Source organism: Dipodomys merriami, unplaced genomic scaffold, assembly GCF_024711535.1.
Source record: "Dipodomys merriami isolate MVZ:Mamm:240054 unplaced genomic scaffold, mDipMer1.0.p SCAF_51, whole genome shotgun sequence".
NCBI lineage: Eukaryota > Metazoa > Chordata > Mammalia > Rodentia > Heteromyidae > Dipodomys > Dipodomys merriami.
This window is the reverse complement of record NW_027206080.1, coordinates 9,997,946-10,014,737: the sequence shown is the minus strand read 5'-3', so window position 1 is coordinate 10,014,737 and position 16,792 is coordinate 9,997,946. Positions and strand designations below refer to the sequence as shown.

The 16,792-nt window shown below is 37.8% G+C and overlaps 1 protein-coding gene across 1 annotated transcript in view; it reads left to right on the top strand.

Annotated features, from left to right (window-relative positions):
* The window catches only part of Myo3a (myosin IIIA), a 156,592-nt gene that overhangs the window by 34,255 nt on the left and 105,545 nt on the right, over positions 1-16,792 (top strand). The window contains exons 5-8 of the mRNA XM_069998310.1: positions 1,793-1,869; positions 6,778-6,923; positions 9,344-9,409; positions 12,353-12,508. Coding sequence (XP_069854411.1) covers positions 1,793-1,869; positions 6,778-6,923; positions 9,344-9,409; positions 12,353-12,508 — 445 coding nt within the window. The remainder of the gene's footprint in view (positions 1-1,792; positions 1,870-6,777; positions 6,924-9,343; positions 9,410-12,352; positions 12,509-16,792) is intronic.

The window sequence follows — 16,792 nt, the reverse complement described above, 5'->3', positions numbered from 1 at the left end:
TGCCCAAAGTTTCCACTACTGAAATGCCCATTGGCCAAATCTAGTCTTTGAATCTCACAACAAACATCAAATTGCATCTTGAAGAAATCGCATATATCCTCACTTTAAAAAAAATCTCAGTAAGTGCTTCCTTGTACCTGGCTTGTCAGATAAATAGCAAGAGCCTAAAACTACTGTGACCCCAGGGTCAGGAATGAAAAATGGAAAAAGTGTGAAATAAGGATGCAAAAGCTCATGGTTTGTGTCTAATCCATGAAGTCTGGGGCAGGTGAAAGCTAAGAGCACTGTACATTCAGAGGTAACCTTGTGTAAGGAGCAGGTATATGAAAATTGAGAGAGAGAGAGAGACAAAGACCCTATTCCCAATTCTCTTGGAGGCCAATTAGCATGTGTCTCACCAGGAGGAAATAATGGAATGATGTGACTGAAATATTTAGTTAGATAGCTCTTTGTTGTAGATTTCAAATTATAATCTCTCTAAAAGAAAAAAGACTGATTTTAATTAGATAGGAATGATGGATGGAGCAAAAGATCTGATGTGCCATTTCACAGTAGGATGACTGCAGATAGAGATCATGTACTGTATATATTTCAGAAAGCTGGAAGGAATGATTCTAAATGTGTCTCCATAAAGAAATGGTAAGTGCCTGAGAATATAGATATGTTTAACATGGTTTAAACATTATACAAGTTACACATATACATTATACGGTTCCCCACAAATACCAATAGCATTTCTATTTTGTGTATCAATTTAAAAATAAATTAAATACCAAGAATCAGTGGTCGCTTACACCTGCAATCCTAGCTACCCAGGAGACCAAGATCTAAGGATAGAGTTTTGAAGCCAGCCTGGAGAGAAAAGTCTGTGAGATTCTTATTTCCAATTAATCAGTAAAAAGTGAGAAGCAGAAGTGAGGTCCAACTGGTAGACTGACAATCTTGATTGAAAACCCCAACTAAGAGCACCAGGCCCTGAGGTTAAGCCCTAGTATTGGCACAAAAAGTAACTCAAATATTTAGAGGTGAACTGATTATATGAATGATACTGGTTTAAATAAATGTTAATTTGAAACATCCAGTCATATCCTATATGATTTGCCCAAGGTGGATAGACAAATAATTATGCATATTCACAAGTCACTTTATTATGTGTAGAATAGCATATAATGTATTCTCAAATTCATCAGAATTTGTCAATAGAGAAATGGAGGAGAAAGCAAGAATTATAACAGTACAAAGACTTTAAAATATAGAACAATCAAGGAAGTAGAAATTAGTATAGTGAGGAAAGGTTCGAAGCCAAATGGGAAAAAACTGATACCTCAGCTGAGGCTTTAGGGATGGTTAGGACTTAGATATGAAAACAATAGCACCTAATAAGACCCTTCTGGGGCTGGGAAGGTGGCTCAGTGGTAGAGTGCTTGCCTTGCATGCCTGAGGCCCTGGGTTTGATTCCTCAGCACCACATAAGCAAAAAGAAAAAAGCTGGAAGTGGCGCTGTGGCTCAAGTGGTAGAGCGCTAGCCCTGAGCTGAAGAGCTGAGGGACAGCGCCCAGGCCCAGAGTTTAAGCCTCATGACCGGACCCCCCCCCCCATCAAAAAAAAAAAGACCCTTCTGTATTGTGGCTATCCAGAGACTCTGATTTTGGCTCTTCTCACATGAAGTTCAAGTCCAGGGCAGCTTTGAGAGAGTAGAATTTTAGTACAAATTTGTAAGAAAATTGCTACCGATTGGAACCTGTTTGCATGCCTCATCGATGCAAGAAATAATCTCACCTCTGTCTTCTAGGTGTGTCTGCACAGCTCACCAGCACCCGGCACCGTCGGAACACCTCCGTAGGAACACCTTTCTGGATGGCCCCCGAGGTAAGGTGCCATGTTGAAGAAGACAGGTTTAATATTTGCTCCTTTCTGGCTTTTCTTTCTATATGTATTCTATCATATTCTGGAATATACCAAAAGAAATGGTCCGTGTTGTTATTTTTGGTATGGGGTTTATACATGAATCAAGGAAAAAAGAGGAAAAGACATTACTTGTCATTTTAATTTTTCCTTAAACTTACCCCCAGTTGTTTCGCATACATCCACACTGTGGATATTTATGTCTCATAGAAAGTTCTTAGGCCCTTGGCTTTATGAACTCACACTGAGGTCCACCAACGTGTGTGGCAAGTTCCCCTCACCTGCTGGCATCTGTGCTCTGCTTTAATGGATTCTGTCATAACCACAGGGAAATCCTGGATGAACTGTACTAAAATAGCCAAGGGAAAGTTTTCAGCAGTCACATCTTCTCTCCACAGTCAGTGTTTCATGCCTTGTAATCTTTTTTAATTATGCTTATCAATGAAAAAAACACTTGTTTTTGAAAACTCTCTGTGTAACTGTTGGGAAATCCTCTGCTATTTATTATAAGTTTCTAGGGAGTGAAGGGAGAAGTAATTCAAATGCCATATTCATATTTGCAAAGATCATCGAATTAAATTTGTTTGAAGATTAAATCCTGGTACACTCTTTCTATGTGAAAACCAATTCAATTATTTCACATGAAAATGTTAAAATGGAAATTTGATAGAAAATATGTAGGGTATAAATCATTTTAAGAAATAGTTTTGAAAAATCCAATGGGTTCAAAAGCTTTTGAACAAGAACTACATGTTAGAATAAAAATGCAAAGAATAGTCATATAAACAAAACCAAAATTGAGTAAGAGAATCAAAAATGAGTTTCTTTATGGTTTGTTCTAATTTTTCACTAGTACTTTTTAAATTAACAAAAAGTATACAAAAATGGGAAGTCAATAAAAATAGTTATATGCCTATTATTATAATAGAACATATAATTATACCATTATAGAATCAATACCCTAATATTATGTTTTATGTTCATTATTAGCAGCAAAGTCAAAATCATATATTTAAGTTTGCCATTTAGAAAAGTATTCCTGACCATGCAAGTATTTGACAGTCATTTTTTAAATATTATTGTTTATTATTAACAAACCTATGGTAACTTAAATAGAGCTGAAAGTTCTTCCCTTTTTAGAAAATGAATGGCTTGTATATGAAGTAAAAAGGCTCACTGTAATTTGACAAACTGTCATATAAATATAAGCTTGGGCTTTGTGTAAAATTATATTCATATATCTATAAGTACTTTCTAATCTTGAAGGAGAAAGTATTTTTGGATAACCAGCTTTCTAGCTTCAGGATGTAGTCTTTATTGTTGCTGTTATTTCTGATTTGTTTCATTTAGGGTTAAACAAATTAGACTTGAGAATTTTAATTAAGAATTAACTGAAATTTAATTGAGAAATAGACCTAAGGCTTCATACTTGCTAGGCAAGGGCTCTACCCTTGAGCTAAACCCCCAGCCCTTCTTGCTATAATTATTTTTCACAATCTCATTCTTTTTGCCTAAGCTAATCCCCTGTCTCCACCTTCTAAGTAGCTGGTATTACAAGTGTAAGTCACCACTTCTGACTCAACACCGCTGCATGATAAATAACATATTTCTATGAGTGAGAGAGCAATAGGTAAACAAATATAATATATTCACTTTAATGATATGGAAGTACTTCAGTGTTTTTAAAATCTTAGAAGCAAATTTGTTGAAAGTAATTATCAGTTAAACTGTGAAATCCTTGATTGGGCATTTTTAATTTAAATTCACACGGTATGATCAGATTATAAATTACATAGAGCTATCCTTTTCAAACTGGAGTGCATTGTGACTATGGAAGGTGACCACACAACTTGTATAAATCACAGCACCTTGGGAACACACGGAGGTGGTATTTATAAAGATCACAAAAGCAAACACAAGCCAGGAATGTCCCAGACAAACTGGGGCTCACTGTTTGTGAATCTATTTTCCTGAATAATTATGTTACTAGAAAATGAGTGATGGCATTACAAAACTGCCTTTTTTATTCTGTGGCACAGGTACACTGTTCAATGCAATGGAAAAGTCATGTGAATATATTTTAAACTTTTAACAGCTTTTTAGAGATAAAAGTCACATACTATACAAGTCCTTCATTTAACATGCATCATGTTATCCTTTTTAGGGTATGTTCACAGGATTTTGTGTCATCACCACAATCTAAGTTTAGGACATTTTTCCCCCTAAAAGAACCCATGTTCTGTAATGAGTACTCCCATCTCCTTCTAAATTCTCCTACCCTAAGCCACTATTGATCTGCTTTTATCCCTATTAATTTGCCAGTTCTGAGAACTGTATATAAAAGGAATCATATGATATGTATCCTTTGTATCTGGCTACCTTTAAAAGGTTCACGTATATGATAGTATTTACCAGTATTCCTTTTGATAGTTGAGTAGTATTTTCCTGTATATGTATATATGTACATATATACATATGTGTATGCATATTGTATATATGTGCATATACATGTATACATATATACATACGCATATATACACATATACAGACGAATGTTTATATAAATATATACCACAGGGGAATATTATATATACTATATATTTTATGTCTAGTATACCTAGTATATTTATACTAGATATAAATTATATATACTTATGTATGTTATTTTATATATAGTATATTTTATATATTATATTATATATTATATAGTGAATATACATATATCATGTTATGTGTAGCCATTCAGTTCAGGGACATTTGGGTTGTTATGAATAATATATTGTGGTGAGTATTTGGTATGTGAATTTTTAATGTAAAACTTGGGACTTATGCGTGGTTTGGGTTATGCTCTGTAATTTTTAACTGTTAGCTCTACTTGATATTAAAGACATTTTGGCAGGAAAGATTGAGAATCACTGTGTATGATGATGCTCTCATCAGATTGACTAGGCTGAAAAATGATATTCTCTCTCTCTGCATGGTGTATGTATATTTGTATATATATGTGTGTGCATGTATGCATATATATCTATACACACAAATAATTTACATAAATATTTATTATTGGCCTACAAATCCTGGAATTGATTGGCTGGTGTCTTCCTTGTATATTTGCTCATGAACTTGCCAGTGAGTGTAGTTCTTGCCTTGGTCTCCAGCCTCTATCCCCTATTCTGTCTTCTCAGTAGAATGAATGTGTTGTTCTGGGTGTTGTGTTAATCATTGCCTTCTCTTTACTTTTTACACCACACTGATGGGTTTATAAATTTATAGCATATGAAATGATAGGCTTATATTTTGATGACTTCCTGTCATTGCATTTAGTGTCAAGTACGAATAAAGACTTGCTTATGAAGGAGTCCCCCTTTCTGAAGGATATGTGCAAAGGTTATCAGTTAAATTCCAGTGTATCATCATACAAATTAAGTGTGTTTATTCTGCTGTTTAATGGAGTCATAAAGAGGAGAAATGTTGGAAACAAGCTCTTCAGTGTTACACTTTGCATATCAATTTACAATACTATAATTAAATAATACAACTCGAATTTGCCATCACCCCAATCATTTTTTTCCTTCTGAGTTGACATTTACAAAATGTGAAATTTACTTTTTTTAAACAAAAAATGTTTTTAGCCAGGGTCTCTCATATATAGTGTAACAGAGTTAAAGTAGGGAGAAATAGGAAAAAACAGAAACATTGCCTGCTCCTACTTCAGGAAATAGAAGCTAAAGACTCCCAGTTTTATCAATGTGAAAATTATTTTCAAAATGTAAATTTCAGTTTGTTGGTGTGGGTTGGTTTGTGTTTTTTTTTTTTGTTTTATGCAGGTATTGTGGCTTAGACAATGACCCCTTTTCTGCTCAAGACTAGAGCTCTACCACTTGAGCCATACTTCTGGAATTTATTTATTTATTTATTTATTTATTTTGCTGTTTAACTGGAGATAAGACTCTCATGATGTTTTTTGCCTGGGCTGGTTTTCAACTTGATCCTCAGACCTCACCCTCCAGAACAGCTAAGATTACAGGAGTAAACCACTGGTGCCCAGCTGAATTTCCATTTTGTGATCATTGATATGAACAATTATTATTTATAAGCCATCAGTAGTCAGTGACATATTCAGCAATACATTTTTAGAGTAGTTATTTTTAACATATAAGTATGTCTTATTATATTGCAGAAACAAATCTTCCTTTTTTGTCTCGTCTGTCAATTTCATCCTGGGGTTAGTGGCATGTCTCTAAACCTGGCTTCAATAAGCTGTGGGTAAATCTTCATCAATGTTGATTTTTGCTCAGTTTATTTTATCATTATTATTCTTGATGGCCTATACTGTTTTGCATTTCTCCTAACTTGTTTCATTCCTCCCATGAGTACCTTGAGCTCCAAATTGCCAACAAAGATTCAGGCTTTCAGCTAGCCTGTTATCAAGTTTATCTTGCTCTACTTACTTCACTCTTAGTTTTTGGAGAATTCATTCTTTCTCTCCACCCGGGTGAATGTCTCCATTCTTCAAGTAGAGTTTGTGGAATGACAGGCACTGTGCAATCTTTAGCTGTGTGTGGGATCCTTTCTAGCAAGGATACTGTTTCCTTTCTCTTTTTGTTTTACCTTTACAAAAACATTCCTTTTCTCTGCTTCTTCCATTACATTTGAAAACCTGCCAACATACTCTCTGTTCTCAGAATAAAAATACCACCTCTTGTGGTAATTGTATTGCCGATTCTTCTCCTTAGATTGCTGCTTTTTATCTTTACTTGTCGCTATCGAACTTTCTCCACTTGAAACACTTAAGTTTTATCCTAAACACTTCATTATATACTTGTTAAGGTCACAGACTTCACCTTTCTTTTTTTAATTGTTGTCTTCTAGGTGATCGCATGCGAACAGCAACTAGATACCACTTACGATGCCAGATGTGATACCTGGTCCCTGGGTATCACCGCCATTGAGCTGGGCGATGGAGATCCCCCGCTGGCTGACCTGCATCCCATGAGGGCACTCTTCAAGATACCAAGGTCAGATGACTGGCATCAGGTCCACAGTCCACAGCACATTTGTCTTCCTCCAGGCTTTGACTTCTCATATTCAATAGGAAACATTCAAATACATTCAACTATTTAGTCTAGCTAGGATTACAATTGTGCTCCATTGGCACTGGCTTTAATTTAGTTTTAATTATCTCTTAAATTACTTGTCTGCACATTTGGACTCATAACACTTTAGATATACATAATCTACCTAAGAATCTCAGTATAATCTCAGGTTTTGCACTATAAAAAACTTACTGAAAAGAGAGGGAAACTTTCTGCAGGCAAGCTCCAAGAAATTTGAAGAATATAGGAGGAAAATTGTGTTTCCTAACTCCTCTTATCCTTCAGCAGGGAGAGGAGGCATTGTACTTCCTGAGCCATTTTAATGGTGATGTAAATCACCATAACTAATCTAATGTTATTATTCATGGTGACAATACCACATGGAAGAAGGAAGACAAACACTGATAGATTATATCTTGGTAGTAGGCAGTATGCCAAATGATTCTAGAAACAGTAGCAGGTTGGTTATTTCTTGTTTGTACCATTAGAATATCTCCACTATGAAATCCTGAGATTATTGAACATAGAATTACTTGAAAAAGATATCTGAAAAGCTAGCTAGTTCTGAGCTTTGTAAAATCCTCAAAACCTTCGTTTCACTGCAGGTAGGCTAGTAAGTCTCATGGAAAGAAATTTTCAGGGAACAGAAAAGAAAACAAAGTAAGATTACTGGAAAAAAAGAACTACTTTTTTTTTTAATGTTTTAATGCACTAATCAGCAATCTTCAAATAGTCAGAAGAATTATGAAATGAGCTTAGGCATGATCTAGGATAGATGAGTAGCTGTACTTTTCTTTACTGAGCCTGTACAAACTGTACATTAATTTCCTTATAAACTATTTAAGGAGTAATGCAGAACTGAAGACGAAGTATTTCCATTCCACTAATGAAAACAAAGGGCTGTTAGCATGAACATAAAAGCAGCACTTCAGCAAATGCAGCCCTCACGGTTGATCAATGTTGCTTGATTATGGAGTTGGACTAGCCTCATTTTCCAGTTATGTTCTTTTGTATGCATGGGTGTGCCAAAGAAGAAAAGATTTGTTCGGCTTAAAAAATGAAGTGAATTAATAACAAAATCCTTTAAGTGGCATTCATAACTTTCCAGCTAATAATACTTTCCAGTTCCTTGCTTTTGGAACACTCTGTAAGACTGGTTTCCTTTCGTGTATCCAGCAACAAAAGAACTCTTCACTGCCGTCTATTGTACCATCTTTTCTACTTTAGAGCTTTTCCCCACTGGGAATAGTTCCATATTAGGTCATCCTCAATGCATGCTGGGTAGTCCTAGGGACTTCTGCAGGACTCCCAAGAAGAAAAATCTTCACTTCCCTCAACCTTGTTCTAGCCTACCAATTATATCTTACTTTGGGACTCTCAGGTAAAAGCAATATTCTTTAAAAGAAAAAAAATTACATCATCTATACCTTTTTAGTTGATAAAATGAGTAGTAATATAGCCGGGCACTAGTTGACTCGTGTCTATAACCCTAGCTACTCAAAAAGACTGAGATCTGAAATCCTGGTTTGAAGCCAGCCCAGGCAAGAAAATCCATGAAATTTTCATCTCCAATTATCCCCAAAAAACTGGAAGTGGAGCTGTGGCTTAAATGGTAGGGCACCAGTCTTGAGTGAGAAGCTGAGGGACAGAGCCCAGGCCTTGAGTTCAAGCCTCGGTACTGGGACACAAACGCACACATACACACACACACACACACACACACACACACACACATACACACAATGACACACTATCATCTTGCTCAGCCTTTATATTGGTATATTTTTATTGGCCTATTTGGGGCACTGAAATAAAGTTTATAAGAATCTAAACAAAATTAATCGTTGGAAAAATGGAGTCATCTATCAAGTGTTTTCAGAGAAACAAGGAAGTTGTCACTTTATATTAAGAATAAGAATGATTGGTGGGAGATGGTGGATCATGCCAGTAATCCTAGCTACTCAGGAGGCTGAGATCTGAGGATCTCAGTTCAAAGCCAGCCTGGGCAGGAAAGTCCATGAGACTCTTATCTCCAGTTACCCACCAGAAACCAGAGGTGGTGCTGTGGCTCACTCAGGTGGTAAAGCGCTCACCTTGAGCTGAAGAGCTGAGGGACAGTGCTCAGGCCCAGAGTCCCATGACCAAGTAAAAACAAAAACAAAAACAAAAGAATAGAATGATTCGTGGCTAATTATCTTTTTTTGAACTGGAGAAGGATGGGAGTCTCCTTATACTGGCAGAACCTGTGATTGCAGTAATCATGGAATCCATCTAGTTATGCTTCTCAGACTGCACTGCCCTGCCAATGTGCTCTATCCAACCCTGATTCTTATTTTTTCTAGGAACCCACCACCCAAACTAAGGCAGCCCCAGCTATGGTCCGCTGAATTCAATGACTTCATTAGCAAGTGAGTAACAACCAAGTTGCAATCTTACCCTAATGGGGAAATGTGCCTCTTAACATGTCACTGGGCTTCATAATTCCCTCCTAGCCAGTTCTTCTTATCTGCTAAGTAGTTCCAGAGGTTACCATCACTGGTTTTCAAAACAAGTCCTTATTAGTATCTTCTAAATGTTCAGTGTATTCATCATTGATAGGACAGCGACCTCAAGGTCAACTTTATTCCCGTATCTCCTGCTCTGTGGACACTTTATCTTCTGGATAGGAATTTCTGTTCACCTGCCTGTGTGCCTAGGCCCTGAGCATCTCCCACCTGTTCACCTACCACCAAGTCAGTCATTTAGCCCTTTTGTTTATCTGCATTGTTAATTCTAAGTGCAGCTGGAGAAATTTCACTACAGTCAGTGAATCAGAAATCTTATTTATAAAAAGCTGATGCATTTGAAATCCGGGCAACATTTTTAATTTCATGAAGAGTTAACACCAGTGCAACTGCCTCCACACAATTGACTGAAAACTGAGAGTCTGCCATTTATTTTTTTAAATGTTCATTTTTTTCACAATTTCTGGTTGTGTGTTCACCTTTGAAGAATAAAGTCAGGATGCCACTGATTGTCGATGGGAAGAAGTGGGTATTCAGATTTGGGGACCCTGCTTAGAAAAGGCAGAAAGAGACAAGAAAGCAGAGGAAACACACAACTACACCCACTTAACATTGCTATTGGCGCTTCTTATCAAGAGTATCTGCTTAATTCTTCTAAAGGCAAGAGACATAGATTTAAGTTCATGAGAATTCAAGATGGATTGATAAACTCTTCTATAAAGCTGTCACTATGCATGTACTATGCATTATTGTATTTAACATACTGCCATCCCATTTCTTGAGTCTCTTGAGACCATCGCTGGAGATTTGAAAGGAATCCCCATAACTCACGATGTTTGCCTTAGGTGTACAAGATCTCTTCGTATAGATCCTGTTGGTACTTAATCTCTCCTACCTGTTTCTCAGTGTCCTAGTTAACATTCTATGCCATGTGCCTTTGTTCTGCTCTTCTATTAGTGGCGTAGCCAGTCTCACTTAGCTTACCTACTTTGACATGTTCTCTCCAATTAGGCAGTGCACAACTTTGGAGCCTTGGATGCTCTTTCCTCATCACTGTCACCTGGTATCTAACAGAGTACCCGGTGCACGTGGGCTGTTGGGTAATGTTTTACTTGACTATGAGTCTCCTCTGAGGAGATAGGAGTGTTACATGTGTCAGAAACTGTTGCATTCTGTTAAAGTAAATGAAACCATAGGATCATTATTCACGTTTTGGGGTATCATCATTCTTATTTCTTAGCATATTTTAGCATCCTTAGGAATTTGTTGTTTTTGTTAAGCCCAGTGACATAAATTGCCAAATTATCATCGCAGGAAGATCAACAATGCAGATTATCAATACACTGCTGATGGCAAAAACAAGGTGCTTTTTTTTCTCTTTTTCCTATTTTTGTTTTATGGGGTTTTTTTAGTACTAGGGATTGAATTCAAAGCCTTATGGTGTGAAGCAAACAGTTCTACCACTTGAGCCATGCCTCCAGTCCTTTTGGTTTTAGTTTGTTTTTCAAATAGGGTCCAGTAGTAACTTAGTCCAGGATGGCCTTAAACTATGGTCCTCCACTTCCAAGTACCTGTAATTACAGGTGTATACCGGTGTAATTATAGGTATGCTATGCTTTTTCCCTCTTATTTCTTCATAATTATGAAGTTTCTTCATAATTATGGAATCTCTGTATTTGAGTCTGAAATACAGAAGTTACCATAGAACTTCTGGAAAGTTATATGCTTTAAATTCATATCCGTTAGGAATATATGAACTGACTGACATTCTATCAGTACATACCATATAAAAATAGTCATGCTTCAAGTTGGGTGCCAATGCTTATATTCTGAGATTAGTCTGATATCTGAGGATTGTGATTATAAGTCAGTCTGGGTAGACAAATCAGAGAGACTCGTACTTTCAGTTAACTACCAAAAAGCCAGAAGTTGAAATATGACTCAAATGGTAGAGGAAAAGAATAAGCCTAGAGTTAAGGCCCTGAATTCAAGCCTCAGTACTGGTATGAAAACAAACTTATAACCATGCTTCCTCTTACAGTTGACTCTATTTTGGAAATCCTCACTTAAAAAGTTCTTTACACTGAGCTGAACTGCTTTCCTCTTGACCCCACCAGACCTGTGGTGGGGGTTGTTTGGTTTTTCTTATGTGGGTTTTTCCCCTTTGTATTCACTGAGAGCAAGCCAAATCTCTCTTTCAAATATTTGAAGACATCTGTCATTGTTTGTTCAAACTCACCTCCTGTGATTTCCTGGCAGGCAATTCACTAGCCTTGTCTTTTCTTGTGAATATTCTCTGGTTGAATCTAGTAACAGGTGTGAGCGCCATTCATCTATCTACTGAACCGCCTTGAAACACACCTGCAGAAGTGGTGTGAAAGAAAGCTCAACAGCTGAGCTTTCTTGTGGATCTGCATCTTATCACTAGGAAGAAATGGTTGTATTGAGAAGTAAAAGCACTGGGAGAGGAAACTGAAGTCTGTGTATGTTTTAGATAAACACTAAGACTATGATGGCTTCCTTTTCATTGATATTTAGCTGGAAAAGAGGCTCTGTAGTGGAGACAGAGGTGAGTTATCACTCTGCAGTGATGCTTGCTGGGAGACAAAGAAAGTGGTAATTGAGTCAACCGTTGGTACCAGCATGGCCTCATCACTTGCACACTTCCCAAACATTCATCCTTCCCACTGCGCTTTTCTGTTTTTTGAGATGTGCTTCTGCATCACTCTCTGAGAGCAATTTATATTTGCTTGTTTGTTCTGGAATATGAGTAACAGCTCCCAAACTCAGACTTATTTCATAATTGGATTTCTTTTCTTCCGTATTTTCTTTTCTTGGCCAGTGCAGGTGCTTGATTAAGGATTATGAGAAGCGTCCAACAGTGTCAGATCTTTTACAGCACAAATTCATTACTCAAATCGAGGGCAAAGACGTGATGTTACAAAAACAACTAATGGAATTCATTGACCTTCAACAGTGCATGGAAATCACAGGAAAGGCCAGGTAATCAACCTTGAGTCCCAAAGTCCAAAGATCATCTAAAGACTCAAAATCATTTTGCCAGGGCAGTAGCTAAGGTTGAATAAGAACTCATTTAAGTTCTCTGATTGTGATTTAAAGGTGATAGTATTTGCATTATTTGCCCAGATGAAGGCCTGTATTACATGTAGGATATTTTGGATCTTTTATGCTCCAGGCCTTTTTTTTTTTTACCAGTTTTCAATACTAGACTTTGAGGCATCCTATGGTTTCTGTCCTCTTACACAGTGTGTTTTCTGTCAGGTCCACTATAATGTTTATTTTGTTTTAGAAAATGTCTTTGTTGTTTTGTTTTGTTTTGTTTCTGCAGTTGTGGGACTTGAACACAGGGTCTTGGTTCTGTCCCTGTGCTTTTGTGCTCAAGGCTAGCACTCTACCTCCTAAGCCACAACCCTACTTCTGATTTTCTGGTAGTTAATTGAAAATAAGTATCTCACGGACTTTTCTGCCTGGGCTGGCTCTGAACTGCAATCCTCAGATCTGTTTCCTGAGTAAATAGGATTTCAGGCGTGAGCCACCAGTGCTGACAAAATATTTATTTTTTATTTTATTTGTGCCTATCCCAGAGCTTGAACTCAGGGCCTGAGCACTGTCACTGAGTTTTTTGTTCAAGGCTAGTGCTCTACTACTTGAGCCACAGCTCTGCTTCGTCATCATTTTTTTTAATAGTATTGGAAATCAAACCCAGGACCTAGGGCCTCACAGTTTATAGGTAACTGCTCTACCACTTACACTATAACCCCAACCCTTTATTTGACTTCATTTTTGAGACAGGGTCTCACTAACTGCCTGAACAACCTCAAAGTCATTATATTCCTACTTCTGCCTCCCAAATCGCTAGTGGTTAAAGGAGAGAGCTACCACATCCATTCCTGTCTTTGTCTTCTCATTTCTATTGTATTTTTTCATAAGTATGTGTTTGGACAAGAAGGAAGTAGAGCTTGAATCATGAATCCGCAACACCCTCCAAACCAAAGATCAAAGGAACGTGGGAGATTTTTCTTCTCCTAGCGTCTGTATGTCAGTGTGATATGTGTAGACAAGAAGAAAGAACCTGATATGCCATTTGCTTCCACTTGTCTTCATGAAGATCATGCACAATTTGTCACCCTTCCTGACATTAGTAAAATTGGTTCCAAACTTGACTGTACTAAATCAACAAAGTGAGCTCCAAAATCACATAGTTTTGTATTTGTGATGCTGTCCCTTGTAACTGAAGTATGCATTTGTCAGGGTTGTTTTAAAAAAAGTGATTCAGCTTTCAAGCAAACTATGCAACCATAACTTGAGTACCAGCTGAGCACATTAAACTTTCTTTTGGTGGGAAAAGGGTATGGAGAAATTGCAGGATGAATATAAGAACTTTCTGAAGGTAACTTTCTGAAGTTAATCAGTTACAATGAATTCAACTCTCCTCAGGATAAAAATACTAGTGTATACAATGACTATTTTTTATTGAATTAAGTTTGACAGTGTTAGAGTGCTGGCTGACTCAGAAGAAACTTGAATATTAAAGTATTTTAAAGACTTATTTTGACTGTAACACTTTAAAATATTATATTACCCGAGCCGGATGTTGGTGGCTCCTACCTGTAATCTTAGCTACTTAGAAAACTGAGATCTGAGGACGGAGGTTCAAAGTCAGCCCTTTGCTCCTTGGGACAAAAATTCTATCTGGGGACACTTTTGATCCATATATATGGTTTTTAAGGCAGAGTGTGAGGCAGCTATGAGACACATTTCAAAAGATTAGCAAATGAGAGATGAGCTGAAAACTCTTCTGCTGGTCAATGTTAAAAGTGCCTGATAGCATGTTATTAGGTGCAAGACTCTATGTGGTATAAATTCTCTCAAATAGGATTTTAATTCTACATAACAGAACAATGAAGAGAGAAAACAGAAAAAAATCAATAGGAAGTAATAAAAGGATCTTTCTGTGTAATACAATGCATGACTCTATTTTACTTTCTATTTGCTAGGTAAGATACTTTTTCTCTAATGGCTTTGCCTGTGTCATGGTGAGAAAATTCCCCCTTTGGATAATTCCCCAACTTTCTTTAGTATGTGAGCCTTCAAATGCTGTATGAGTAACTCTTACGAGAGCCATTGTATGTGTGTGTGTGTGTGTGTGTGTGTGTGTGTGTGTGTGTGTGTCTGTGTGTCTGTGTGTGTGTGTCTGTGTGTCTGTGTGTCTGTGTCTGTCTGTCTGTCTGTCTGTCCTGGGGCTTGAACTCAAGGCATAGGTGCTCTCTCTGAGCATTTTTACTCAAGGCTAGTGCTCCACCACCTAAACCACAGCTCCACTTCCAGTCTTTTTTTGTAGTTTATTGGAGATAAGAGTCTCACAGACTTTTCTGCCCTGGCTGGCTTTGAACTGCAATTCTCAGATTTCAACCTCCTGTGTTGCTAGGATTTTAGAAGTGAACCCCAGCACCCAGCTAGGAACATCTTTTTTTGGGGGGGGGGGTCCAGTCATGGGGCCTGAACTCTGGGCCTGGGCGCTGTCCCTCAGCTCTGCAGCTCAAGGCTAGTGCTCTACTACTTGAGCCACAGCACCACTTCCAGCTTTTTTTCTTTTTGCTTATGTGGTGCTGAGGAATGGAACCCAGGGCCTCAGGGATGCAAGGCAAGCACTCTACCACTGAGCCACCTTCCCAGCCCTAGGAACATCTTTTTAATACCCATGTTTTAAAGAAACTTCAGACACAGCACCTCCCACGTTGAACCTCCTCTACTCCACCCCATGTTAGCTCCTGGTTCTTTCTTAGTAATGGCATCACCATTCATCTCATTATGACATCTAGGAATCTAGGGATTATCTTGACAGCTCAGATCTGCTTTCCATTTCGAGTCCAAAAGCAAGCTTGATTTCATAAGCCCCCATTCAAACCAATACCAGTCCTAACATTACCTTGGGTACTACGGTATAGAAATCATAGATTGACATGACATTCAACTGTCTCAATATTTATTGAGGCCATTGTATAAAGTACTAGATGAAGATTTTACATGTAAGTCTGACAGCTGAAGCCTTTATAGAGTTTGTGCTTAGGGCTTTCATTTTAGTACAAAAGACTAAGACAGGCATGTAATAACCATTATACAAAGCTGGAAGTTTCAATCCTACACCAACAAAGATGCAAAGAATGTCTTGGCCCAGTTTAGAAGCAGTGGAGTATTTCTGCTAATAGGGACAGGAGAGATTTGCATTGGCACTGCAAGAGCTAAACTAGGTTTAATCTTGTGAAAAGTTATCACAGGAAGCACATGATTGGCGGTGAGAACAGAGAGATACACTCACAGAAAGACAAGCATTTAATCAAAGTTACAAGGGAAAACAGGACTGGAGAAAAAAAAAACAAGGGAAATAGGACTGGAGAGCTATACAGAAGCCAGACCATCAAAAGCATTAACATTATGAGATTTTTACCTGTATTTTTCACAGAAGAAGAAAGTAACCTGTCCCAGCTCCTAACTCCCCTGTCTCCTCTGGGTGTCAGCCTTCCTTTGGTTCTAAAAGTAAATTGTACATACACAACAATAATTATGGATGCATTTTGCTTGTTCTCAATATAACCTTTTTCTTGTGGAGTTTCCTCTTGACCTTAAACTTGTAGTTTTAGGAGCCAGGGAACTTGGTACTTGTCCTTCTTCTGTCTCTCATTGTAAATTATAGTGGGTGCCCAGCCCTAATTCCAGACACCTGAATGACTTGGTGGCAACTCGGCTCTCCATAGCACCTAGCCAGTGTACCCAACTCAGTGTATAGCAACTCTAATGGCTCCCTAAATGAGGCCAGAGCTTTAAGCATCTTAGATTAGAAACAGAATGTTAGATTAGAAACACAATGTGAAAGCAAGACAATTTAGAGTCCTCTTTTATTCAGAGAGGAATAAAAATTCACAATACTAAGCTTATTTTTCTTCCTTTGAAATATTCCTTTCCACCTCTGTTTTTCTTCTTTCCCTTCCAGACAAGTTCCCAGAATAAGAGCTAAGTAGCTTTTTTTTTTTTTTTTTTTTTGTCGGTCGTGGGGCTTGAACTCTGGGCCTGGGCGCTGTCCCTCAGCTCTTCAGCTCAAGGCGAGCACTCTACCACTTGAGCTACAGTGCCACTTCTGGTTTTCTGGTGGTTTATTGGAGATAAGAGTCTCACAGTCTTTCCTGCCCGGGCTGGCTTTGAACCACGATCCTCAGATCTCAGCCTCCTGAGTAGCTAGGATTACAGGCATGAGCCACCAGCGCCCGG